The sequence below is a fragment of the Aythya ferina genome (assembly GCF_964211825.1).
Source record: "Aythya ferina genome assembly, chromosome: 8".
NCBI lineage: Eukaryota > Metazoa > Chordata > Aves > Anseriformes > Anatidae > Aythya > Aythya ferina.
Window position 1 is genome coordinate 13,842,581 of NC_140304.1, and position 27,431 is coordinate 13,870,011.

Consider the following 27,431-nt stretch of genomic DNA (forward strand, 5'->3'; position numbering starts at 1 on the left):
GCTTTATTTCTGTATTTTGTTCAGACCATCCAAGAAGTGTTGGTTTATATAGACACAGGTCTGTTAGTGAGCAGTTATCAAAAAGTCATAAGTTCACTTAGAAACTGGGACAAAATCAGGACTGTATTACTGTCAAGTGCTACAGCACCAATACCTTTTTGTAGGGATGTTGCTTAGAGCAAGAAATCAGCAAGTTCTTAGACTTCCACAAAATAACCCAGAAAGAAGTTTGCTTTAACATTTTTGCTATGCTTTTGCCAAAAGCTTCTGTGTCCGCAAAGCAAGCTGCACGGTGTGAAGTTCGGAGTTCCTGCTTTGCATTCGCAGACAAGTGGAAAGCAAGCTACGTGGTTGGAAATGCGCTATCCTCCTCTTAAACTGAAATTTACACAATACGTTTTTAATAAGTTAAATATCTCTTACCTTGGACATCCAGTCAATATCTAAGAGCTGAGTCTCTCATTGGGCCACCTTTACTCTTCCTCCACACAGGGCAGTATGTGCGATTAGATGGTTTGTCCTTTCCAGCTCCTCCCCCCAGATCTAGCAGTGAAAAACTGCCTCCTTCCTCAGGAGGAAACTCTTATCTGCTTACGTCTAAATAAAACCTAACGTTACACAATGAAGACAAAAATATCAAACAGTGCTTTTTGTATCTAGCAAATTACTTCCGATGCCTCTGAGATATACACAGGGTTTTTATAAAATACCAGTTGCAATGGAATGAAGCTCAATAGATGGAGCTGGTTCATTATAGCAGGACTCGCAAGCAGTATTTTGTAACCTGACATTAGCCAACTAGTCAGACCTGTTAGTTGTCCTCAGTGTAAACTGACAGCTCCCTGCCTTTTCTCCAGACACCACTAACAATTTACTGACTATACCAACAATTTCCTTCTCTTCAGTATCACCCAGTTTCTAGGTTTCTACAATCATTAAAACACAAGATTCCCTCTTTCCCAAATACCTCTTTCCTGTTACAAAAGGCATCTGGTGAACTCTTTTAAAAGGAGGATACTGCATTTCCAAAAGGGACAAACACCGCTGGTACGGACAAACACAAAAAAAACTTACCTCCAGTAAAGTCACAGACCAAATACTGCTTTCAACCATTGGTGTAAAGACAGTGAAAACAGGATATAAAATAATTTTTAATACCAACAAAAGTAGCCAAAATAAAATAAAATAGCCAAATCTTCAGTGGGTTTTTGGTTCCTATTTTTAAAGAGGATATTCTCCAACTTCCATTACGTACTTGACAGAAAGAAGACAAACTTGAGAGCAGCAGGCGAGCCTCAGCCCAGGAAGACCGAAAGGCTTAGACTCCACCCTTTGCTCCCATCCAGCCAGCATGAAGGAGCGATACCAGACATGACTAGTGATGATGAGGTATTCTCTCTATGCTGCTACTCAAGCTGGGTGTAATGAGTCACAAACCTTGTTAAGCAATTCAGTGTCACATTTGCTGATGAACAAACACCCAAACCACAGATCTTTGGGCAAGAACAGGTCCTCAGTGGCAGAATGACAGCATGAATTAAAATTCACTTTCCTAGATGCAAGCAAACTGAGGTCTTCGTAAGCCCATTGGAAAGACCTCTGGCTTGTGAAGGCAGCTCTGAAGGAAAATCCTGTAAAACGCCACCTAGAAAGCCAAAAGGCTTTTAGAGCAAACTGTCCAGGAAAACCTTTCATGGGAAGCAAAACTCAAGCACCCGGAGGTGGTTTGTGTTTTTTGCTTGTTGACTCAAAAAATATTCCCAGAAGTGCCATAGCACTTTTTTTTTTCCTTTCCTTTTTCTTAAAACCAGAAACAAACAAAAAATCTACATCAGGAGTTACCTTACATTTTTCCTCATGGCAGTTACCAGGACTCTGAATAAAAATGACCAGTGTATTAGTTTTTGCTTCCACTTCAAAGACACAAAAGGCTGTTATCTCCAAATTACCTTTATTCAGACAGACAACATCTCTGTCACGCAACAAAGTCCACAGATGAAAATGCATTCCTACCTTCAGAACAGAACCCTGGGCACAGGCAGGGTCTGACTGGAAAACTCCAGCCAACTTTGCATGAACATATCCTTTTTATTTAAACTCAAAGATTCCTAGATCCAACTTCAGCAATTTCTTATCAAATCAACCACAACCCTGTTACATGAGATGTTCTGTTCTCAAACACGGAAAAAAAAATTATAGAAAAATATCAATCTGAATCATATTGCTGTTTTTTCTGCACATACAGGTCACTTTTTTATTGACTTCTATAGGCAATTTTTAATTTATTTTAACTAAAAATCATGAAAACTGGTGGCAAACAGGAATTTAGAACTTGTTTACTTTTACAACCTTTTAAAATCTGACAAAAATATGAGTGATAGCTTGTTATGTGTAATAGAAGATAAAATTAGTTGACTGTGAAAACATCCAAAAAAAGAAAAACACAAAAAAACAAAACACTTTTCCTACATAAAACTTGTAAATACAGGAGAAAAACACCAAACCTTATTGCTCTCTTTAATACTGTTCTTTTGGTAAATCAAATCTACTGCAATCAACATGTGAAACAGGAGCTGCGCAGGAACTCCTGTGGCATGTAACACATCTTACTGTAGCACGTGAACTCAACCTCTCAAGAAAACGTGACTGGTGAATGGCAGGCCTGGCTTCACAAAACCAGCCCTCTTCTGCAGCTTACGGAGCACTCAGGTTGGTGGCTTTGGAGCAGCAGCTGCCAGCTGGCTGGATACACCCCTGCTGCCCTCAGCCCTCAGACACAGGGAATTTTTCCCGGGGCTCCTCAGCCCCAGCACTCCTGTGCCCAGAAGGTCATTTCACAGGGAGACGTCCTTCCTCACTGCAATTCCGAAGTGCCAACACACCCCCATTGCTGTGGTACACCTCTATAGTCCCAACAAATCTCTTTTGGCAACAAGAACTGTGATACGCTGCAAACAACAAATCTGTAAAAGCTATAACTAAAAACTGTCAACAAACTGAAAGCATGTTTCCTCCTCGACCTAGAAGAGGAATGTTCGGCGTGGATCTCCATGCATCTAAGGAACACCTCCTTCCTGGGTAGTAAATTAAAATAACATTTTGTTCTGGAAGAGAAGCTGTAAAAAGTTTAACAACGTGGGCCTTGGGGGCACAGCCCAGGCAGAGAGCACGCAAGGCCAGAGGGAGCTAGCAGCAATGCTGTGCTCAGAGGCAATACCAGCTCTTCAAAGCAGTGGAGACTCAGTCATTTCCCAAACCAAGCCCAGCTGGACAGCGTCTAGCACTGATGCTGCCAAAACAAAATGCATTTGTAAGCATATGGGCTGCTGTATGATCTTTTAAGGGACAAGTGAAGCTGACTTTTTACTTTCTGCCCACTAGGAAACACTATGGAAATGTCCATTCCCACCAATCTCAGCCAGACACATAAATAAAATCAAGCAAGACAAGAAGCAGAGAACACTTACAAGCATTTCTCCATGACATCCGTCAGCTGAAAAATGAGTCCAAACTGTGCATTTAATGTGAAGCTAACCAGTTATGGAGCCTCTCTCTAATCACAGCCTCAGTAAGAAGAGCAGAACCAATCCAGTGAGTTACAAAAGTACAAGCCCAAACTTGGGCTGTGATCTTGACTGTGACAGTGACTCACACACGCAGGGGCCAAAGAGCCACTTTTTAATTATCCCCCAACTGCAAACGAGCATATATTCTTCACCATCAGTTGCCCAAGATTAACTAGTTAAGGTGCTCCTACAGAGCTTTAAAGAAGCCTTCTTTGGGTTTTAAGCATTATTTTAATTCCACAGTAGCATGAGTGAACCACTTAATTTTTATTTTATTTTTTTTTAATAGAAATTTTCTGGTTAACAACTCTTGGCTGCTACAGCAGTCCCGGTCCTCATGAACCATAAAACGTACACTCCTTAACATAAAAAACTATATTTAAAACATTGATGTTCACAGGTAAATACTTTAAAAAAATAAAAATTAAAAAAGTCAGTTTTACTTTCTCTGTAACTGTAACTCTATCTCATCCTATTTATGAAGCACGGCATAGTCTTTTGCCACAGGTTTTCACACTGTGGTTTTCTGAACATGGTGTACTTTCCTTATGTTCACATACTGTGTAAACCTTTGCACGCCCTATTATTTACTACTCCACATTCCAGGCATTCTCTATACCAACAGCATTGTCACTTCACATAATAAGGCACAATGAAGAACAGCAGGATAACAATACAGGTGTGTGTAAGCAACATCAATTCCCAGCAAAACTGGGCAATATGCAGTAAAGTGCTTCAATTCTGGCAGCTTCACCTAAGGAAATCTAACCTCTTTTTAAAATAAGCAAGTAATAAATGAATCCTGAACTCTATGTAAAGTGTAAACATAGAGGCAGAACCTCCATCACACAAAAATCTATGGCAACAGAATGTAGCAGTAACAATAAAATAAATACACCAGAATGATAAGCAATACTGATCCAAAATTTAAAAACTATTATTTTTTTTTTGGTGAACTATCAAGTTATCATATGAATAACTGAAGCTCTATTCCTCTGCTGATCTAAAGCAGGATGTTTATTACTATGAATTCTATTGCAGTAGTACATTAGGACTCCAGGCGAGCTAAGGATCCCACTGTACTAGGCATCATATTAGCAAAAAAAAATTACTAACATTTCCTACAAACAGATGAAAAACAAGGATCATATCAGTCAAGGAAGAGTTCATCTTCCAAAAGTCTCTGTGGATGTTACTGCATACAGCTTGTGCTAGAACAATATGTATTTTCTCCTTTTTGTGTCTGTAGCTGAGAATCACCCTTTGTTTCTGCGTCTCATGAAGATCTCCCGTAAAAGTGCAACAGCAGGAGAGTTACCTACAAACATATAAACTGAAAGAAGAAAAATATTATATGTGGCTATTTGAAGATGTCTTGAGAGTAACAAATTGTGATTCAAATACTCCTGTAAAACACTAAGTCCAAGCGTTCAAAGTGCTCTTTCAAGAAAGTTTCACCTGCCATTTTAATTCCCTAAAATCTGCATCAGCATATCCTAGAGAGGTGAGCGTGGTACACGTACCTCTGCTTAACTGCTAGAACTGGATCACTTCCCACAGAATGTAGCCAACGAACCAAGTTCCCATACAGCATCTCCCATACCTTGTATCTGTCCATGGGATCTTCCTGTTGCAGCTGACTCTCTCGCATTGTTTGGTACTCTTTCTCATATTTCTTCAGCTTTTTTGTTGGCACCTGTGGAACACATTTGGAAGACGTGTATTTAGAGATTAGAGAAATGCTGGACAGGCTGCCTGAAAGCTCTGCCTGCAAACAGGAAGCAAAGCAAGTGCTGGAAAGCTGCTGATGAATGAAGTCGCTCCCCATTGCCCCCCCGTCCCTACTCAGCAAGCCATGTCAAACACTTACCAATACAGTTCACACTGGCAGAAATCCTTCTGCGCCTACTGTTGTTAATTTTTCAAATACTTAGCAGAAAATGAGAGTGAAGGAGAGACGTTTTAATGAGAGAAACAAGAAGGAAAGAACCACAAACAACAGGATTGAGAGAACAGGGATGAGGAAAATATGCTTTGATATGTATGATTCACTAAAACAAAGTGCCTTAGCAAAAAAAACTGCTACCACTGAGATTAGAAGAAAAGAGTGTGCATGCACAAGGACTGGACAGTTCCCTGGGGGAGATCAAAGTAATGGTTTTTATTGCTGAAAGAGTATTAATGTCTAAATTGCTAGCTTGTGACCAATGCCCTCATGCAGTCTGGCACCAGAATCCTAGGCTAAGGTGGAGACGCTGCAGCACTCGCTTCCAGCCGCAGCAGGGAAGCAGCAAAGCAACAACACAGAAATCACAAGCCGTTTGGTAAACAACGAGGCAGAAAGGTCAAGTCCCAGGGAGTTTGATTTCTGGGAAAGCACAGCTTTGAACATGAAACAAGGTACACAGAGAGCCCAAGTATGTTTTTAAACAACGCATGGAGATCCTTTGCTTTACTTTCACCTAATTGGTAACGCCATGCGTTACGAGCCATCCTGCCTCTCTCTGGAGACCAGTAATAGCATTACTGTACCTCTGCTGTACAATGAGAAGCTGCCCATTATCATATGCTGGCATCCAGAGAGATCACTAACACAACACACCATCAGGACTTGTAAATACATGCTCTTTCTGATTTGTTATGTATTTCTGATCTGTTATGTATCTGTCTCTTCCTCTTGTATGTATTGATCTTGTCTAGCTAACTGCTGGTGCAAGGGCATGCCACTGTCACCTTGCCCGAGGGCACAAAATTACTGCCAATCAGCAGAGATACATTTTTACATGTGGTTTTGTTGTTGGTTTTCAGTCCGATACCTCCTTCCTCTGTGATACGGGATGGGACCAGCAAGTTCTCAGTGTCACTGCAGAGAGGCCTCTGGGAGGTACAGGAGAAAACATGAAACCCGTGACCTGCACAGCAGAGTGTGCAAGGAGCTATCCTGGAGAAGCAGACAGCGCTAACAAAGCTATACTGATGCCCACAATCACAAATGAAATCTTACACAAGGCCCCCCTCCCCTTAAAAAAAAGCAAAGTAAAGGGGAAACAAAAACTTTCAGTGTTTCGGACATACAGATGCAAATTTCACTTCTATCACTCAGTATTGCAAACCACAGTGAAATACAAATTATTTAATGAGAGGCGCTTTTTAACTTTTCAGCCGGGCAACACACTAGGTACACAACCAGCCCTTTTTGTCTTAGCTGCAACTTGAAACCACTGAGGCTATTTAGTAATCAAGAATAAGAAATCAGTTCAGCACAGAATTTTGAACTCCGTAAACCCATCACACATCCAAAGCCTCATCTATTCCCTCCTTCAAAAATGCTTACTTTAATCTTACCCAGAGAAACAGATCAAGGCTTCCAGGCTGGAGCATTACGAGGATCCTCCAGACCCAGCTCTCTTGTGTTATTTTGGCATTTTATGCTCCTGTGTGCTACCAGCACAAAATTAAGATAGGCATGAGGGAAACATCATGGGGCAGTATAGCAAAAAGGTGCAACATAGGTGAGACTTAGGAGATGATCTCTTCAACTAAATATTTTCCTGATTCTGGTGCTTTTAACTAAGCTTTTACGGTACAAATAAGAAGTAACTCTCACTACAGAGAGAGAGGGAGAGAAGCGTGCCACGCATGCAGCCACATGAGTCCTTCAGCAGGAATCAAGCTCACGAATCAAGAAGGCACGTCTTAACACCCTGTAACTCTTCCCACCAACCACTCATCTCTTCTTTACATTCCTCAGTTTTGATTCACAGCTGTGAGTAGGACCATGCCTGGGTCCTCTGTGGCCACAGCAGGGGCAAGTTCACAACTCCTCCAAGAGCCACCCATGGACCAGCAGCTGTGTGCTGGGACCAAGCGCAGGGTCCGCACGCCTGGTCTGCTCTCCAGCAAGTGGCGTGCCAATGTTTCTTTACCAGTGTTAGCAGCAAATATGCTAAACCCCGATCAAAGCATCAGGGTACATGAGAATATGCAGCGTTGTAGTTAGAAAACGGCTTCTGTGCTCATCAAAAGAATATCCTGGCTTTGGCATGGCAATGCCAATGTACACTACAACCTTGTCTTAATTGGAAAGCAGTACCTAAATACAGTGAAATTCTATCTTAAGGATTTTGTTGTGGTAGGAAAGTCCTATTAGAGAACCAGTTCATACTAATCCACTTATCCCATGAAATACAAACCATAGCAGGTATGCTTCATAACTCTGGCAGAGACTAGGTTACTCTGTTATTGTCTATTCAGCCACAGTATTCAAAGAAGTTTTGTGATTTATTACAGCACTTTCTCCTTCTGCAAATACCCTGCTAAACTAAAACAACAACAACAACAAAATTAAAGCCTGTTTCCATATTTCCTAATTTAATGCCCTTAAACAAATTGTGAATTCAGCAAGGGACTTGTCTTTAAGCCCTTCTATAAGCACCTAGTGCTAGCTGTGCTTTGGTCTTCATGGATTGCTCCTGAACAAAGCGTGCTCATAAATTTTCTGTAAAAGCTTCTGTAATATTGATTTCTTCTTCCTTAAGCACCACGAGACATATTGGCTAGAACTGATGGTTATCAAATTTAGGAGACTCTCATGGTTTATAAATATTGTTCATCTGTTTATCTCAGTATCTTCTTGACTCACTTTATTTTATTGTCTTCATGCATAAAATCACATCACAACTAGTCATACATATAGAAAAAGCCACGCAGAGCATCTTAACAAAACGTCCATGCAGAAGAAACGAACAAACAAAAATTCTTTCTGGAAAAAATAATAGACAGGTGCATGGAGCATCCAAGGAGTCACTGCAGTGAGCTGATATGCCTCAGGTGAGAAAAAAATACTTGTTTTTTAGCTGGCTCCCTGTTCAGGCAAGACTTGAAAGATCTGCTTCACCTTCTCTGGCAATCCTGCTCACTGGCAGCGTGCCGAGCATCGGCATTCACTCAGCTCCAAGAGACCTCTCCCTCATTCTGCAATTTCTTTTGCTGTTTACAGGCAGTTCAGTCTGACCTTGCTGGATTAATAAATCACACATCTATGACTCCTTCCTCTGAAATGTTTTATTGCTCTAATGAAGCACGAGCACTCAGAAGAGGTAGTTATCATTATGTTCATTTGGCAGCCAAGGAAATGGAAGCAGAGATGTAAAGTGATTTCCTGAACATGCAGAAGACAGCCAGAGGCTGATCCAGATAGATCCCATTACCTGTTTTCCAATTTCCAGTATCATCAGAGTGCCACACAGGGCAGAGCATCTTTCCCACATTCCCCCTTCTCTTGCTTTCTAGCATTGCATAAAGCCTCCAAAAATACATAGTCTCATCAAGCGACCAGTACAGTCAGCATTCAGCTCTCTGCACACCTTCTGGTTCTGAGAAACGCACTGGGGACACACAGCCAGCGCCCAAACTGTGTGATGCTTTCCTTTCCCATTTCTGAAGTAGTCAAAATTTTGCTGTTTCCCTGGCTACATATGCACTTGGCATTTAGGAGTGATGCCAGGCACTTGCATTCCCTCAAAGATGAGGTTATGTGACGTGCTGGTGACCAACACAGGAGATTAGGGTGCGCACTGACAGCAGCCACAGACACCCTACAGTCCCACTTCCCTTTTTTCCCCATCTGTCACGTGCCTCAGCCTGCAGTGCCCCACTCTACCCACTGCTGTAAGCTGCGCTCCCCAGCACACATGGTACTCGGAGAGGACAGGGCCAGCACCCCAGGACCAGCGTCCAGCCCTCGCTCTGCAAGTGAGCACTGGCTCCAAGTGGCTCTCACAAAACCACAGCTATATGCTCCCCTCGAGGGAATCCCAGTTACGCTTGTGCATACTTAGTTTTCTTCACGTGATGGTTTAAAACAGTATTAAAAGCAAGCTAATTTTGACATGATGCTTGGTTCTCTGAGGTGTGTCCTGTGAAGATGGCAAGCTTTAAACAGAACTTCAGAAGGTGGATTAGTGGAATTAAACCGAACAGATTTCATGCATTGTCTTTGTTCACATCTGAAGTTGCTGTCTCACTTTTCTCTAATTAATACTTCATATTTAAAAGACAAATTAGATTCAAGGAAGGATAGTCCAGCTCAGCACTTCATTAAGCCAAATTAAGACTCAAATTTAATACATGAAGAAACTGACTTGATGCTTTACTATTCAGTCATTGATGTGGATAGATGTATCATCCTTCCTTCAAAGCATGGTTGGCAAAAGGTGTGAAGAAACACCTTGCAAGATCTGGCACTGGAAATAAGATGCAGAAGTAGATAAGCAATTTATTTTTCTTTTGGGAGGATACAGTAACAAAAAAGAAAAAACTCACAGAAACATGTTGACACAACAGACTTGTCTCTTGGATTAGATTTTAAAGGGGATGAGTGGGATGTCATATAGAGACATTATGCAAAACAATCAGAACAACTTTATCTCCAATGAAATATTAGCCACAAGCATGAAGTCTGAAAGGAAAAAGGCCAAATCAGAGTTTCTCACAAAACTCCATTCACACTGCAGAAAGAAATTCTGCAGCATTCATATGGAGAATGAATGTAGGGATTAAAATCAGCTCTTTCCTAAATAAAATGCACAAGCTGGAACACAGTTTGAAGGATTCCCGCCTCTCCTTTTGTCACTGTGCAGTGAAGGGCTTGCTGATAACAGGCTGATTTCAAACCTGCAGTGAAGCAAGTGGAACAACTGTCATCACTGTTTCTCCTTGCTGCAGTATCACTGCCAGGACCCTGACATCCCCATTCTAAAACACAACCACAAATCTCATTGAATGTTGTATCACCCCTGGGTTTAGGGCAACATGGTCAAAAAGTTTTTGTGAAGAAGCCTCTTATCTGATTCTAGCATTATCCTCACTGCAGCCTGGCTTTGTGCAAATTTGCAGCACAAAACCTGCAGTACCATCGCAGCGGGTAAAGGTGGGTCCGCACTGCTGTTACTCTGCTCGCGCTCATGCATTGCCAGCAGCACGGTAAGAGCCCCGAATGTCAGATGTTACTTTGCCATCTACAGAGACAGGAAGGAGATGTTGCCTGGAATTCCTTGGAAAGGTCCACTATGCTGGAGAGATCGTCTGCTTCACGTGCGCCTGTCTGGCTGCCTGCTGCAGAGCAGCATCTCTCACTACCCTGTAGTTGTAAAAAAGAACTTACAGAGATGCTCTTTTCATATCAGCAAAGCAACTTGCTCTGAAACAGCGCACCTAAGTGTGCCTTCATTGCAGGGTTGAGGGTTATTCCTTCTGTACACGACCTCTTTGGCAGTTCTGTAGGTGTAAGACCTCCTGAAGAGAGCCTTCAGGATAACACAAATCCAGGCTGAATGCTGGCTGGGGGCAAAGCAAATCAGCTTTGCTTTGAACTTTTATTTTTATTCAACTCTTTCACATCACCCCACTATTAAAATATCTCAATTGCAGCTGAGACACGCATAGAAATTTATAAAAAGAGGAAAGGCAGGTTGCAAGCTTACAGCGTACTCGCACAATTTGCTGTGATTCAAAATGGCAGTAGCCATGATCAGCAACGCTGGATGATTTCCAAAAGCAGATCCTTTTGTCAGTCTTCAGTCTCTAGCGTATTTCCATTCATCTAAACCTGTGGAACCTGGCATAACACATTATTCTGCCATGGCCCTTCTGTTTACAGATCTGCTTAGTTAGGCTCAGTTAACAGTACAGTGAACTTAGTTAAGAGTTAGCTGAGGCCGAAAGATATTCGGGAAGCTTCTTTATACAGCAATCCACCAGCAACACAGGGAAAGAGAACAAGAAATTCAGATTCCCCAAGCTGTGGCTCTGAACACCGGAGCGTACTTTGGCACTCATTGCAGTACTTGTGTTTTGGAGGCACATATATGGACTACAGGGGAATCTGCATTAAAAAAAAAAAGGCTCCAGAAAAGCACGTTATGCCTTGTGGCAGAGATTCTTCAAAATATTCACCTCCAGATTCCCAAATTAGTTTTCAGCATTCAAAAATTCCTTTGCACTTTGAGCTATGGAGGGTTTATTATCCACTTTAACACTATGTTTCAGCAAGAACAAAACAACAAAAAACCCACACCCAACATCCTGAGTGGCTTAAAAGCAGTGCTTAGAAATGGCTGATTATTTTATATACTTGCAACGGATGTCTAGCTGCTCACAGACAAAAACTGCTTCCTCTCATATAGATAAGGGCTTTAGTACTGAGATGTACACAGTGAAGGGAAACAGCTACACCTGCTTTGTCAGCAAGCAACCATTTTGCATTTAAATCAGCTCTGGTCAACAGGAGCACTGTTGTGAAGGATGAAAATATTCCAAACGTTCTAGATGGAAGAGGTCTGTACACAGGTCATTTGTATTATCCGACATAATTTAAAGAATGTCCGAACGATGAGGTCTCTGCCACAGAAGACTACGTAAGCTAAATGGAAATCCTGATATATCCTGAGGACACGGGCTAGGAGTGGGTAGGTGGTGGAACTGATGCACTGACCAGACATTTGGGACAAAGTCCTGCTCTCCATAAGAGTTTTCTACCAACAGCAGCAGTTTTTCCATCACAGACCTTATCTGTTGGTTTGTACCTTGCAAAATAAGAGTTCTGTGTGATGTTATATGTCTTTCTTACACCTTTCAGTATAAAGCACTTGGTGCTAAAGGTTTTACTATGTATATACGTGTCTATACACACACACACTCACACACCTCCTTGGTGACTCTGCAGAACCAGACCCTCAGCTCTCCCCCATTTCGAGGTGCATCGTTCTTTGCTGTAGACCTAAGCCACACCAATGAAAAGAAATGAGGACTGTTATGTTACACTACATGCAGCCCTAGAAAGCCCATGGAGAAATCCTGTCTCAATACAGAGAAAATGGTGAAATTCAGTAAATTTGAAAAACAAAACAAGTGGAATCATTTTGGCTTTTGGGAGAGAAGGGAATGCCATGGTGGTGCAACAAAACGCTCTCCGTTAGAACAGTGCTTTCCCTGGTGGTGCCCACGCGGCTCACCAATAAATCCCACCTCAAAGGCACGCTGCCTGACTGAGGGTCACCGTGCCAGGTTTGTCGCCTGTACACTCTAAGAGCTGACATGTCAGCCACTCCTCTCCCCCAGCCCCAAGGTGTTTTTTTCACGTTGCAGTGCCTAAAATCTCATGACTCGGATTCATGTGCAAAATACCACTACCACCCCTCTGCACTGCCCCCCACTTTTTCTGAAAGGGATGAAGTGTGGCTTGAGCAGCAGTTTTCAAACTTTCTGCCATGACTCCCTCCCAGTTCAATCACCCTTGTTCTTGTCACTGCCACATGAGAGCCTGTGGTGGCATGAAGTGTTGAACATCTGGGATGAATAAAATCTAATCCCGTGGCCTGGGCTTCTTGACACATTTCTTCACACATCACAGTAATGAAACAGAAGGGATTGGGAAGAGAAGTGAAGTCTTCACCTGTGTCCCTGGGACAACAGAATCAGAAAATCAGGAAAAAGCCCACAGGAATTTTCTTGCGTGACTTCACAAAGAAACAACCTCTCCCCAGCTAGAGGAAGCAGCTGCACTGTATTTGGGTTCCCTTTCCAGCCCCGTCTGTAAGATCCTGACGCTAACACAGATCTATCTACTGGCACACTTATGGGAAACTGCCAACATGAGGCTAGCAACTGATCAGTAACCCGGTAAAAAATATTGCTATTATCGAGGCTGTAAAGCCGGTCCCATTGAACAGATTTAGCCCACAGAACCAACAGCTTGCAGCTTACACGCCCTCAGCTGAATGCACCCGAAGCCTGCCACGAGGCTGGTGCAACCAGCTGTCCACAGGACACTGCTGAACTATCACATCCCATCTTGCCTCCTGTCACACTGCCTGCACAGCACAGGGCTGATTGTTTAAAAAAAATAAAAATGATAATAATAATAATAAAATTAAAAAAAAAAAAAAATATATATATATATATATATATATATAAAGTCTTCTTCCTGAGCAGGAGGATTGCAAGTGTAAGCCATATGTCCAAGAGCTAGCTGTGTTCATTGCTGAGGAACCTGCTGGTGCTCTCTGAGCATGGATTATTTTGTTAATGTTGTTTTACATCAATCGTTTTGCGTCACAATATTAAGAAAGTCTTACTGCTGTCACACTTACATTTGCAAGTGTCCTTAAAATCGCAGTCAGATTTCTCTGATGTGTGGTGAGGTCCTTGATGCTAAGAACACCTTTCATTACTTTTATGAATAATTCAGGCCCCCAGGTTATTAAGAGCAATTACTTTCTAGTGCATTACTCCACAAGCAGAAAATACGTACCTCTTCTTTATTACGGCTGAATCATTATACACTTACACTCAGGGCTCCGCAGCCATTTCTGTTACATCAAATACTCTTACCTCCCTTTCAGTAATTAACACAACTTTTACCACATCTTCTCAAAAGCCATGCCTTCCTTCTACTTGCCCAACCCCATAAAAAAAACACCGCTAAAAGCCTCAAAATAAAAACCTCATTGTTTAAAACAGCACAATAAATGAAGGCATTTTGAAAACGCACATCAGACACCGCCCGGTTTCCCAGGTATTGGGAACACTCACTGATGGCAGTATTTTAGGCAGATAACTAATGCTTGCCCTGCTCTGATAGCTTTACAGTCCTTCATCTGCCGAGGTTTCCTCCGTGCCTTTAACGAGGCTTTGGGTTTTGCCGTATTTTGTGTATTTTTCAGCCTATATGGGACCTGCAAAGCCTCTTGTCACGGAGCCAGCAGGTCACTGGAGGCAGGGCAGGCTCGGAGAGTCTGAGAGCATCAGCTGCCCGGTGACAGGCTGTGAGTGCTGCTGGAGAGCACCTCTGGGGAAGGGAGCGCACAGCACCGCTGCTCACCAGCCCTGAGAGAGACGAGGTGGGCGTAGTGAGTGGTAAACACAACCTATAAACCCCCACACAGAAGACTTGCTCTCATCCATTGCAACTACATGAGACGCTGCTAGGTTAACCCACTGCTGATGGACCAGGACTCACCACCTCACCATCCAGCAGGTGGAAGCCCAGCAGCATCTCGGCACCGGCAGCAGCAGGAGGCATGCGTCAGGCAGGAGGGGCTGAAGGCCACACATGGCCACAATGCCAAGGCCAGCTGGAAACCCAGGCTGCCACCGCCTCTCAAGAAAGGACTCTACAAAAGAAAAAGTTCCCACAAAGCGAAAACACCCACTTTTTGTGGAAAAGGTCAGATAACGTTAGCAGCAACACCTAACTCCCACCTTTTTCACCCTCTGGTGCCATCCCCACCTCAGCAGCACAGCCCCATTTTCTTTCCGAGCTCTCCGTCCCAGGCCTGCCTCTTCCATCTCCCCTTCCTCTTGGCAGGGAAAGACCCAGGCACCCAGCTGGTGGCTAACTGAACTCCGTGCTGCCTCAACAGCGCTGACAGCTCAGCCTAAACCATCTGCGTGTGCTTGGTGTTGCCTACACGCTCTTGTGGCACCCAGGGTAAAGGCTGAACAAACTCCCTAATGCTGCAACTTGCAGCACCTTGTGACTTGGCAGGGATTGCCAGAACCACAGCGCTTTGTGCATATGCTGAACTCTGCCTTGACTTACCTAATATGCTACTCTGAAATCAAACCATTGTGATTTTTCTTAGCACAAAAGACAGCCTACAGCTTCACAACAACATGACCAGCATAACCAGCACTCCAGGTCTTTTTTTTTTTTTTTTTTTGTGCTAAGTTCATATTGACACAGCTATAAGGAAGCAGAAAAACAAAGATGGGCATACAACAGCGCATGAAAGCGCAAACACCAGGGTAAGAGAAACTGGAATGTACATCCAGAGACAAGGTCGGGAGTTATATGTGTCAAATTCTCCCGAGAACGGGTTTCAAAGAGTGACAACAGTTGTAGATAACAAACAGAATATTTTAACTAATACATCCACCTGTATGAACTTTTTATTCACATTCTAATACTTAAAAAGTTAGGCTTTTATAAAGAGATGAATTTCATTTTTATCTAGTTTCAGCACTCCTTTCAAATTGGATTAACCTCATGGAGGTATTAACAGAAAATGGATAAATGTGTACTCTGCATCTCTTATAACTGCACACACAAGTTTGGGTTTTGTGTATGGCTTTAAGTAAGTGGCAATGGATTACATTAATGGCAACCTACAGAAGTGAGAAGTGAGGTAAGAACGCTGGAGGGCTCAACTTCAGGAGCTTCCAACCTTTATTCTGACTTTGCTTTCTCATCTTATGACAGCTCCTGTATCTAAGAGATTTGAAGTGGCCGTACCAATCTTACCTGACCTATCTCACCTGTGGGGAGAGAAGCAAATTGCATGCTGCCTCACATAGGACTTCTGATAAGCTGTTACTTTACTTCTGTACTTCAATTATGAAATGTGGCCTAGTACAAAGTAGCTCGCCACCTACACTTCTTCAGTTGCAGACATTTATACTGATACCCAACACATTCCAGGTCAACGAACCTAAAGGCTTAGTGAACTGATCATGTTTGGAAACTTATTTCACTTCTCCCAAATGTGCTTGTAATAGTGGTGGATTTTCTAGAGTACCTAGAAAGCGTGTATCAATTTTCCTGGAATTATTTCTAAGAAGAAAATGAGGAAGCTCCAAAATACTGAAATATCCCACTCTTGAGTGCTTTATTAGAAAGATTGTTTGATTAAATCCTTCTTGATCCAATTACTATATGAGGACAGCAAGAAGAAGCACATTTAATCATGAAGAAAACATGAATGGAAAATAATACAGGTTATTGAACAGGAACAAAGTTAGTGACAAAAAAACGTTAAAAGCAGAAGATAAAAAGTTTCAAGTTCAGCCTAATGAAGGCCAACACAGAATTTATTCTACAGCATATTGGAAACAATAGGATTCCTCTGCTGTTCACATATGTTAATAGAGCTCAAAAACATTATACAGAAGAGTCAGAAGTGTCCAGAAAATAGCATTACTCTGTTGGAAACCAGGCCGTACAGTTTCAGGCAGTAGAGAAGTACTGACAGAACTAGCAGAGGAGGTCTCTGGCCCACTGATGTTCATTTTTAGTAAATCCTTGAACACAGCAGAGATTCACTTAGACTAAAAGAGAATTCTGTTATTACCAATATTTGCAAGGCACAAATCAAATCACCTGGATCACTTCAGTTGGTTAGCTGAAACCCAGAAAACCACACACCCCAGCTCTGATAAACTGATAAGGATCCAGCTGATAATTGGCACAGGAACGTGGCCGGTTCCACATCAATGTGATTTTGTGAAGTGGAGATACCGTTCTGTTTTTTTCCTCTAATAAAAGTAACTTTACAGCTTTACTGGGCTTTTCTAGCACTGGGTTCACTACCACGTGACAGATTTAAAAAACAAAGCAAAAAAAACAACCAACCAACCAACCAAAAAAAAAAAAACAAAAAAACAGAAGAGTATATAATAGCATGAATTTGAAAGCTTAGGAGATGGGTCAAAAACAAACAACAGAACACCATTACCAAAGGCAATTGCTACTCAGTGACATTTTTCATGTTTGGTTAATGATATTCAAAAGTGTTTCTTCTGGGACTCGTAAAGATCTGGCTCTGTTAGATGTTACATCAGTGACCTGGAAGTGAAAAATCCAATCCTGTTGATGAAATCTGCAGATGACACGTGGCTAGGAAGAGGAACCCTCAGAGGAACAAGCAGGGACCCAGCAGAGCTGCCAGCCAGCGGCACAGCAGGGAGCTGGCCGCTTTCTGCCCCTGCACCAAGGGCTGCAGCTTCGCCTCTGTCCACTTCTGCCCTGCAGCAGTAACGCACTGCTGCCAAGACATTTTGGTGCCACAAGCTGGAGGTCCAGGATGGCAGAAAGCAAATGGGATGCAATATAAAAACAAGCAGCCCGAGGTATTTCAGTACCAGTTACTCATTTTCATGTTTAATGAGTGAAGAAGGTCAGCTAGGCAGGAAGAAGAGTCAAACTACACGCCAGCTGCACAGTACCGTGCCGTAAAACATACGCTGCTCCACTGTTTATAAGACGCACATTTGGGGCTGGATTTATGTACATTAAACAAGCACTTTGAGTGTTATCAGACAAGTGCCTGCTCCATAATTAAGGCTGTGTTATTAGCAGCAGAAAGGACCAGGAGCTTCCCCATTGCAGGGAGGTTAATGCCTCTCTGGCCTGAAAGGATTTCACATACAGGTGTTTCACGCTGTCGCTGTGGAAGCTGTGCCCGTTTTCCTAATTATGCTGGAATTTTAAAGTTTAAAACACCGGAAACAAGGCATTTTATTTTAAATGTGCTTAGTTTTAGCATCCAAATGTGTCAATCAAGTCTTGATGAGAAAAAAAGTTGCTAGCCAACTAATGTTTGTTAGTCACACTGTCAAATCTGAAGTAAGAGTTACCAAGCAAACCACAGGCTGACACTACTGCCCATTTCATCAGCTTCACACGAGCAGTTTCTTTACCTATTTCAAATCCTAATGAGCTTCAGTGGAAGAAGATAACATTGGAGAGCTGACGCCCTAAAGCATAATAGGTTGTATGTATTATTTTATAAATAAAAATTCAGATGATATTCGTTGTCTTTATTACTTCACATAAACAAGCCTCATTTGACTTTTTGGGAGACTGAAGATTTGTACTGGTAGAAGAAACTGCATCAAAGATATAGAAACAACAAGGGTGACAGGTTATGAGTGAAACACACAAAAGTTTAAAAAATCTTCAGATTTTTAAAGGGAACATAGCTGAGTGCTGCTATCATAGAGGACAAGGGACTTGAACGATGAAGAGAAGGGAAAGACAAAAATGATTAGATGTTTCTTTTTTTTCTTCTGGGATTACCTGATTATAACAAACTGTTATTGTATTTCTTATTTATTATATATATATATATATAAAAGAAAAATTATGCTTCTCCAAAGAAAAAGCGAGAGGATTAGGGCAGAATCTGACCCTGCCCTATGGAGGAGCAGGGGCAGAGATGAGAGCTCCTAGAGAGCTCCTGAAAGCTGGATCCCTGCTTCTTTTGGGAAGGGAAAAGAGAAAGGAAGGATAATGGGAAAGGCACAGATGAGGATTAAATCTGCTGGAAAGAGCCAGTCCTAGTAACAGTGACCACCCAAACTCTTTTTCTTCTTTTGGCAGCAGCAACAGCAGCAAGCTGGGGATAATACCACCCACAGAAATGTGGTTCTCATGTGCTGGCAGCTCCTCCTAACTGCAAGACCCCACAGGAGACGACAGAATTACAAACTCACAGACAAACGGAGATTGGAAGGGCTTTCCACTGGGCACGTGGTCCAGCCTCCTGCTTAGGCAGGACTAGCTTGAATTATTGAAAGCTTCAGTCATTGAAAGCTTCTAGCATGAGCTCAATTATTGAGCCTCCAAGGCTGGAGGAGATGTTGGGTGGAGATGCTGGGGGCTCCCCCAGCAGAATTGCTTTCCCTTATATTAAACCAGAATTTGCTTTGCTGCCAATCATGACCATTCCTCTTGCATTTTCATTGTGAATCTCTGAGAAGAGTCTGTAGCCCCCTGCCGAACTCGCTCCGGTTGGGAATATCCCTTTCTGTCAGCAGCTCTCGATGGGTTTCAGTACTTGAGATGCACCCTTGTGGTTCTGCCACCTGAAAACCAAGTTTCTGCCAGCTGAAAATGAAGGCTCGTCCTCTGTTAGTGGCTAGGCCTGAAGATGTTAAACAGCACCAACCCTCAGCATTGAGCCCACTGGCAACCCCAAAACCAACTTTTAGCCAGGTGCCAGTGGTCCGGCCACAGACCCCTGCACCCTGGGCATTGACCCTCAGCTCTCCACTCGCTGTGCCATGAACCTGTCCCCTCTCACCTCCTCAGTTTGCCTCCACCGCCTCTATGGGAAACAGAGAAATCATTGTGGCAGGGTCTGCTGGTGTCTAACCACAAAGGATTTCTGTAAAATGCCTGATAATCCCCCTAAACAGAGGGGCAAGGCAGGCAGGCAAATGAGAATACAACGAAGCTTTCCAGAAGAATGTCCTTCAACCCTGGATTAAGAGGATTATACCACTTAGCACAGCACATTTGTAACTCCTCGGATCCAGGTTTTCTGCAGATAAGTTGAGAATTTAAATTCCCTAGAGGAAAGCTACTCGGTTCTTGCACAAAGTAACACAGCAGTCAACTTACATGCTTCTTTGCACTTCTGTGCAATGTAGCCTTGGAATAACATAAAGAAATGTTCCCTCAAGGACATAGCAAACTAAAGGAAGGTTATCCTGATCCCACACTTACTGACACTATTTGTCTGGTTCTGTGTGCTTCTTTCTCGCGATAGCCAGCTGCCCCTCCTTGAGACCATATCATGATGGTTAACAGTGCAAACTCCTTTTGCACAGGTGCAAGTGATTACCTAAGATGCAAACCGGCAGAGAAGCAAGACTACAGAGCAAATACCCCAGGTGCCATGGTCATGCTGCAACAGGACTAGGTTTTTGAAAAGATACCTTACAGGACTGCTGTCATGCAGTGTTGCTTTGGGGCACGTCTAACAAAACTTTACCTCAGATCACCTACCTTTATGGCATCCTCTATTTTAAATTATTTTTCATTATTCCCCCAAAACACTGAAATTGAATTAATACCAGCCAGAGTTAACTGCCATTGAAACACACAGCAAATACCTGCTGGTACTGTACGAGGTTTCTTACAGAGAGAAAGTACTCCCACTAACTTGTCTGGTATTGCATGAAAGCAACACTAAAAGCACTGCTACATGTTTCACCAAAATGCTCCCTTTTTCCATTTGGAAATACGACTGGAATCATATTTTAACTTTTCTCTGCAGCCAGAAAAGCATACTAGAAACACCTTGAAAAATAGCCAAGCCTTGATTTTGCAAACAAACAGATGAATTCCCAGGTACAAAAACACCCATGATGGTAACAAACTCTCAGAATAAAGGAAAACTCTGCAAATTCGTTCTGCAGAACCTTGCTTTACGGACAGCACATACTTTGGTGCAGACTGGTAAAGCGACCAGGATAGAGTCAGTAGGATTTGCCCCAACATATCCCCACTTGTCCCATGATTAAACGTAGCAACAGAGAACCGAAAGAAACTTTCTGAGTCATGCCATAGTAGCACAGGCTCCCACGCATCCTTTAATCCTATCACCATTTTGTTGAGCTTCATCTTAAACCTACTTAGGTTGACTGCACCACTGTTAGCATATCTTAAACATTTCAAAAACAATTTTAAAGACCGAATATTTCCTATGTAAATCCGGAAAAAAAAAACAACCACCTTCACTTAGTAACTGGCAGCATAATGCACTGAAATATGTTAATGCTCCTTAATTCAGGGGAGCAACAGAGCTGCTATGAACACACACTTGCAGGAAAGTCAACCACTCATATCTTATCAAAAACATTAATAATGATACTTTTTCCTCTCGTAATATTTGTTTGCTAGGAGGTAAGCAGTTACTTCACTGAGAAATCACTAAAATAAAAAAGTTATTTCATCGCCTCTTCAGCAGGGCAAGCACCTGGAGGAGCTGTTACGTGGTGCTCCTGACCCAGGGCAATCCACGCACCCCGAGCCAGGTCCATAAGGCAGCATCCTTTGTTTCTTCTCTGAAGCCATAGAGCACAGAGGCCACCACTGAAGCCATCTAAGCAGCACTTTTCAAAGGTCTAAATTATCGGGTAAGCCACCCATGACGTGCTTCCTTACCGCACGGATTCTTATCTAACCAACTAGGGTTAGCCCCAGAGCACAGCAGCATGCCAGCTCACCCGGGAGACCCCAGCACAGCAGGCAGCCCCTGGTACACTGGCTAAGATAAAAGCTATATGGAGCCTGGTCTCTAACCAAGGCACGTGGAAGTACACAGCTTGTCTGGATTGCCATGCTGATTAGCTACATACTGATAGCCAGCTGCTCCAGCACACCTCACGTCCGGGTGAGACAGCGAAGGGCATCCCAACCAAAGGGACCGGGCAAACCCTCATTCAGGTGTGAGGGTCTGGGGGAGATGCAGAAGATGAATTTGTGCACAGGCAGAAAAACCCAAGCAGGAAATACACGTAGGAAGGTTTTACACAGTGTGGCAAGAAAGCCAAATTATTCTCTTCTGAGAGCACCTCCTTTGTTGCAGTTTAACAAACCACCTCAGGTAGCTTTAGGATGTACTTAGTGCGTGGATACATTCACAGACCAAAATCTGCAAACACAAATGCTTAATTGGATTGCTAAATAATTAGCCTGATTTGTATTCACAGTGAAATTTGAACAGTATCTGCTTTCAAGCTAGGCTCCACATCTAGACATTCATATATTTTCAAAGTCTTCTTTCAACTCATTCTAGGTTGATTGACTCACACAGGGGCTCAGCTGTACGATTTGAGACCAAAGATGAATTTTGGCACCAAATTTCAGAGTTCAAACCAGCGACTTCAGTGCAGCTCCCTAGAAGAGCTGGGATCTCCATGGGGGCAGCAGATGCTCACACTGCATGTAACTTACACAAATATGCTACTTGTCAAAAAAGCAAGAGACAATTTGACTAAGAAGTTCCTACAGGTACTTAAGTTGATTTCAGAAGATCATAGAAAAGTGTTAAATCATCCTCAGAGACTCAGTGACTGAGGGTGACCTATATCACTGATCCCAGGCCTGAATCTTTAACTGACATGTTCAGACACAGGAAGAGCTTACAGCATTTAGTGCCAATTCCACTGTTGGAAGAGTTCAGTTTATTTCAGTAGGATTTCCAAAATATTACTTCAATTATTTTGCTACTAAGCAGGTTGTCCTCTTCTAAACTTAGCAACCCAGAAAGTTATTATTTTAATAATCTTATCTCCACTGAAATAAAGGGTTAATTTTAATTTTGTTGATAAAAGTAAATTGCTGAAAAGGTAATAAAAGAGAAAAAATAGATAAATAATACATAGTTTTCAGCAGAAGAACTGAACCACTGTAAAGAGTATAACCTTAAGCACTACTGACAAAGGAGCAAGAGGAACACCTACCACAGATTTGGGTTTGCTGACTGCCACCAGATTGGCTAGAAAGTCTTCATCACACAGCTGGCTAAAAACATGGGCATCGTAAGCCACCATTATGGAGATCTCTTCCATCATTTTGCCGGCAAGCTGCCGTTAGCAGCGAGAGCAGGTTCACGATCCGAGCCTGAACCTTGGCTCAGTTCTTTGTCAGTTGTTCACACCCACCTGAAGAAGCTAACGAGGAAGGAGTGTCACAAGAGAAAATATGACCTAGCAAACCAGCTCTCACACAGGCTTCCCTCTCGAGGGTGCCTTTTGTTATTACAGGAAGCACATATGAAACACCTGCTCATATTCTCAACAGCCCACTTGCAAAAACATCTCCTGAAGTTTGAAAAAATCCCAGCAAGTAGTTTAAGTTCCAGTATTAGGCTGCAGGTGAAAAAGCAGTAGCCAAACCAGATCAGAATTAATCAAGAAATGATCCACCAGCACTTGGCAGCAGAACTGGAATCCCTTCTGTTGTTCTCAAACTTGGTAGTGATAGTTTTTTCTTTATATCTAGCTTTCCTCCAGAGAAAGCTGATATTCTTGTTCAGCAGAGGTTTGCTTCCCAGGGAGTTAGTTCTTTTGGCTTGTTTGTAAGTTCACAGAGAACGGTGTTATGATGATTTCTTTCAAACGTTCCCTGGAGATTTCCATGAGTTTCTAAATCTCTCCTTTGAAACTCTCAAGAAACATTCACCTTCTCCTGTAGGCAGAGCTGAACTGTGTTTTGTGCCACTTGGTTCCTTGCTTTTCGCAGGAAGATGACGGTCTCAAGTCACAACCCCCCCACAAAAGAGTCCTTCAGTTTCCATTCATAACACAGTAAAACAGTCGTGCAAAGCGCAAATGAAATGCGTAAAATCTTCCTTGAATCAGCTTGAACCTCCACAATTGAAATAAAATCAATTTATCCAATTGAAAATATTCACAGCAGAAGGTTTTTAACCTGAATCCAGGACTGCTTTGCTTTCAGTTAAGCAATATGCTATCTTGTCTCAGAGCCCTAAGCAGCAAAGTTGTCTTTCAAATTACTTCTGACTTGCCAGTTCACTTATCATAACATCTGACAGAGAGAAAAAGCTAGTGTGAGGAAAAAAATGTGGAAAAAAAATTAAAAATCAATATTCTCAAAGCTATAAATGAAAATCTAGAAAATAATAAATAGTTTGGAAAACAAAACAAACACACATCCCCAGCAGAAACTCTTCTCAGGATACTTTGGCAAGGTAAAACTTCTAACTAAGCCAGCACTTTTGCTTAGATTCCTCTGCTACATTCTCCTCTCTGGAAGCCTTTTGTTCTTCCTGGAAAAAAATATATATATAAAAAATTGTACCTGCTCGAGAAGCATAAATCACTTCAGATGTGCATTTGTCCCAAAATAGAGTATGTGCTGGGTGCTGCAAACCTGGTAGAAGTATCCAGTTCAACTTGCCAGTAGCAGATGTTTAAGCTCTTGCTTTCCAGACCTAGCAGGGCAAGACGCACCTCACTGCTCTCTTTTTCCTGTGCTCTTGAAGTATCCTTGTCAAAGATTACATGGATGTCTAAGTAGAACCAGGTGCTATTTGCATTTGAATAGGAAATTTGAGCAACAGCTGTAGCATTCAGGATTAAAAACTCAACATGTATTTCACTTAAATAGGGGGAGAAATTACATGTTATTGCTAGGAAACAGAGAGAATTCTAATAGGCTTATAGCAAACAAAAATGCAGTACTTGAGGTTAAATCCTGGAGTCTAAAGCAGCTTCTGATCATGCTTAACCCTTGCAGGACGAAGAAAGGTATTTTTTCCTTGAAATGCCTCTATATTTTTTTTTTTTAAATCTTTATCCTTCTTCAAAGGCTTACAGAGTTTTTCCAATTATTTCCCGCAGCAGGGACACTTCAGATTCAGATCCTGAAGCAACATCCAGCTCAGAGGTTTGCTCTTTGTGTCACCTATAAAAAAAAATCATACCTGATATGCTAAAATCTGCTCATGTTTTCAGAAGTACTTTAAATGACCGCTTCCTCTTTGGCTTCATCACCTTGTGTGGTGTTTTGTTTTTTTTTTCTGTTTTTGTAGGAGAAGTTAAAAGCGTAATGCTCCAAGGCGCTGCTCCTCGGCTCGCCCAGGCAGGAGCACGGGTGCCTACGCGGCGCACTGACAAAGGCACCTGTTGTGAGAGGTAAAGAAAATAACTTCCCACAGTGCCCCCGCCTCGCTGGCAATCGCTCAGAGGCTCTGAGCACGGCCTGAGATTACATTTGAATAGTCATGTATGCACAGGGGAGAGAGCGCGCAGTGTAACAACAAACACTGCCATGTTAATGAGGGACCAATTTAATTCTGCAATAAGGGCAGGAGGTGGGGAATGCAAATTATCAGACGTGCTCGGCAGCTGCAGCTACTCGGATCCCTCTGCTGATTTAGAGAACAGGCATTTTTATTTGTAAGGAATTAAGAGCCTGAATCTCTATTTCCTTTTTTCACCTTCAACAGAAGGGGTTTGATGACTTAACAGAGCTCGATATACAGGCTTCTAATGTACCATTGCCTGAGTAATTCTCACATATCTCCTTAACAGAGGGCTGACAATTTTGGCATGTTCTAACTAGCAATCACGGGAACTAACAACTGATTTTGGATGTTGGCTAATGCGTATCTTCACTTTAAAAAGGATGTTTTTCAGCTGTTATTTCAAGCTAGGATGGCTGAGCTGCCTCCAGATCTCTGTGAACCTGCAGTCTGCATTCACATTAACAGTCTGTGCTGCATTCAACATGAAACAGAGCACAAAATTTTAATAAGTATTTCAATACGGTTAGACTAAAACTTGTGGGCTAAACTGGTGGAAGCAGCAAACACTGGAAAGGAAAAGGCAGCAAGCATGGAGATACCCGTGACTACCTCCCCAGGCCACACCATGCATTCTTGCCAGAATTTCAATACAGTCACCCCCCCCCCCCCAATATTTCGGACTACTGAACTGATGAATAATCTGTCAAAAAAACTACAAAAACCACATAGTGCAGCTTTGAATCAAATAGCACTTCTCTGTGTAACACCAGCTCTACCTTGCAGCTGCCTTCCCCAAGGAGCAGGAGCAGTTCCTCACGCAACGTATTTTGAAAGCATACCTCCAAAGCAGCAGTTTTTGGAGAAACGGTTCACCCGAGCAGTCAAGATGACAGAGGAGAGCTCGCAGAAGGACAGGTGAGCTGCAGATAACCTTTAACTAATTAAGGTAAGTAGCCCTAATTACATTTGTTGGGATTTCTGTGCTGGTGGATAACAGAGGTGAATGGAAAATTCCTGAATTGAGCAAACCAGCTAGCTTAGCAAAGCAAAACCTGCTCACTCCCAAGATAAATTCACTCTCACTCCACCCCCAGGAATGTCTTACTGCTAGCTGACAGGGACGGGATCTTCTGATAGACGGGAAAGCGTTACTTAGGTGAGGTATGTGCCGTTTCTGGCTAAGCACTCATTACTGCCGCTGTGCTTCTGAAATGTCACTTGCTGCCATTTGCTTTTCTTGTATTAATGACGCTGGGAAGTTTACAGCAGCCTTCAGATAAGGAAACATAACACTCCTTTCATAGCACTTGAAATGGCATTCGGCAGCATTCAGGGTAAGCTTACAGGGTGTTTTTTTCACCCAAATGAGAATGAATAATGATAGTATCAAGCTCTCTCGGTACCTCCCTTACCCAGCAGTGACCAGTATCAACTGTTTCCAACACAACCGGCAGTGAAAAAGACTTCATACAGAGTCAAACACTGTGAATCCCAAAATGAAGCCACCTTCTCTCCTCACCCAAGGAGGGCCAGCTGACCATCGGAGCACAGCGAACACCCCAACTTTTCAGCATGCATGGAAGTTACCCGCGGTCCCACCTGAAGCCCCCTTGTCGCAGCTGATCAAGCACAGGTCGTGTTGCTGCCCCCAACAAGTCTCTGCTGTGCCCATCTAGCAGCCAGATGAAACCTCTGTGTTGGGACACAAGGTGGGGAGCAGCTGCCTGCCCTTCACAAAGGTGGCAATCCCCCGGATTAAGCAGCAAATCCTCTACTATTGTGCTGTGTAGCCCTCAGCAATGCTACAATGTTATTCATAACTCTGTTCCGGTTTTAGACATCAGGAATATCTCTAGGGGTGCTTTTGGATTCAAAGTGAGCTCTGAATACTAAGCCATTGCTCACGGAGAATGCTCTATGCCAGTTGATAAAAGCAGCCAGCAGGTTCAGGCTGATCAGGCTGGTTCAGCAATCGCATCTCCAAGTTTTATTTTTATTATTTAAAATGTCAAATAGCATGGCCTATTTTTTTTCCCAAGTAAGTGGGTGTGTGCACCTGTGTTTCTCCTAAAATAATCCTCCCAACGTGTGGAAAAATCTGGGCTCGACGTGCTTTAGCACATGTACTTCCACGGGTAAACCCGCAGCATCCGCAGCCATGCCACATTCTTAGGATACGAGAGCGGGTAGAACTGTAACCTCATTTTCACAGCTGAAAGCTGGCTGGAAGGAGTGAATATCCTCCCTCCAGCAGTGGCAGAGGTCAGCGGGGCTGCAATTGCTGAGGCAGGGGCTTTTCCACCCAGCCGGTGATGCTGCCGCGCTCTCCCCCTCCGTGTAAACATGTGGCCTGCTGCACACGTAGGAAAAGGGGCAAGGCCTTTGGTTCTTCAGTTATGTTGCCAGCTCTGCCTTTTGCATTATCAACTGGGAGCACAGATAATAAAAGATGCTGGTACCATCTCCCTCGTCTGCTTCAGTTGTACAGGAAAGCAAACTCACTGTAAAAGAGGCAGGGACCTTT

The 27,431-nt window shown here is 42.8% G+C and overlaps 2 protein-coding genes across 23 annotated transcripts in view; one reads left to right on the forward strand and one right to left on the reverse strand.

The window, feature by feature from the left end:
* The window catches only part of RABGAP1L (RAB GTPase activating protein 1 like), a 248,568-nt gene that overhangs the window by 9,624 nt on the left and 211,513 nt on the right, over positions 1-27,431 (reverse strand). For 11 of the 18 annotated variants that reach the window (XM_084526909.1, XM_084526912.1, XM_084526910.1 and 8 more), the window contains one exon: positions 5,170-5,262. In XM_084526909.1, the coding sequence (XP_084383035.1) occupies positions 5,170-5,262 (93 nt within the window). The other 7 variants (XM_084526908.1, XM_084526905.1, XM_084526904.1 and 4 more) reach the window with 7 other exon arrangements.
* LOC311440264 (uncharacterized protein) lies at positions 24,281-27,370 on the forward strand (the record flags this gene model as incomplete). 5 transcript variants are annotated; one of them, XR_014695287.1, is made up of 5 exons in its annotated part: positions 24,292-24,407; positions 24,501-24,546; positions 24,692-24,794; positions 25,691-25,822; positions 26,327-27,370. XR_014695287.1 is itself a non-coding variant. In XM_084526928.1 (4 exons), 4 exons carry the CDS (start codon positions 24,281-24,283, stop codon positions 26,442-26,444), a joined length of 483 nt encoding a protein of 160 aa, XP_084383054.1. In that variant the 3' UTR covers positions 26,445-27,370. The 5 variants fall into 5 exon arrangements, 3 of the variants coding, with proteins under 3 accessions (XP_084383054.1, XP_084383055.1, XP_084383056.1); XR_014695288.1 differs by having other exon boundaries at positions 24,299-24,407; positions 26,324-27,370; XM_084526928.1 differs by lacking the exon at positions 24,501-24,546 and having other exon boundaries at positions 24,281-24,407; positions 26,324-27,370.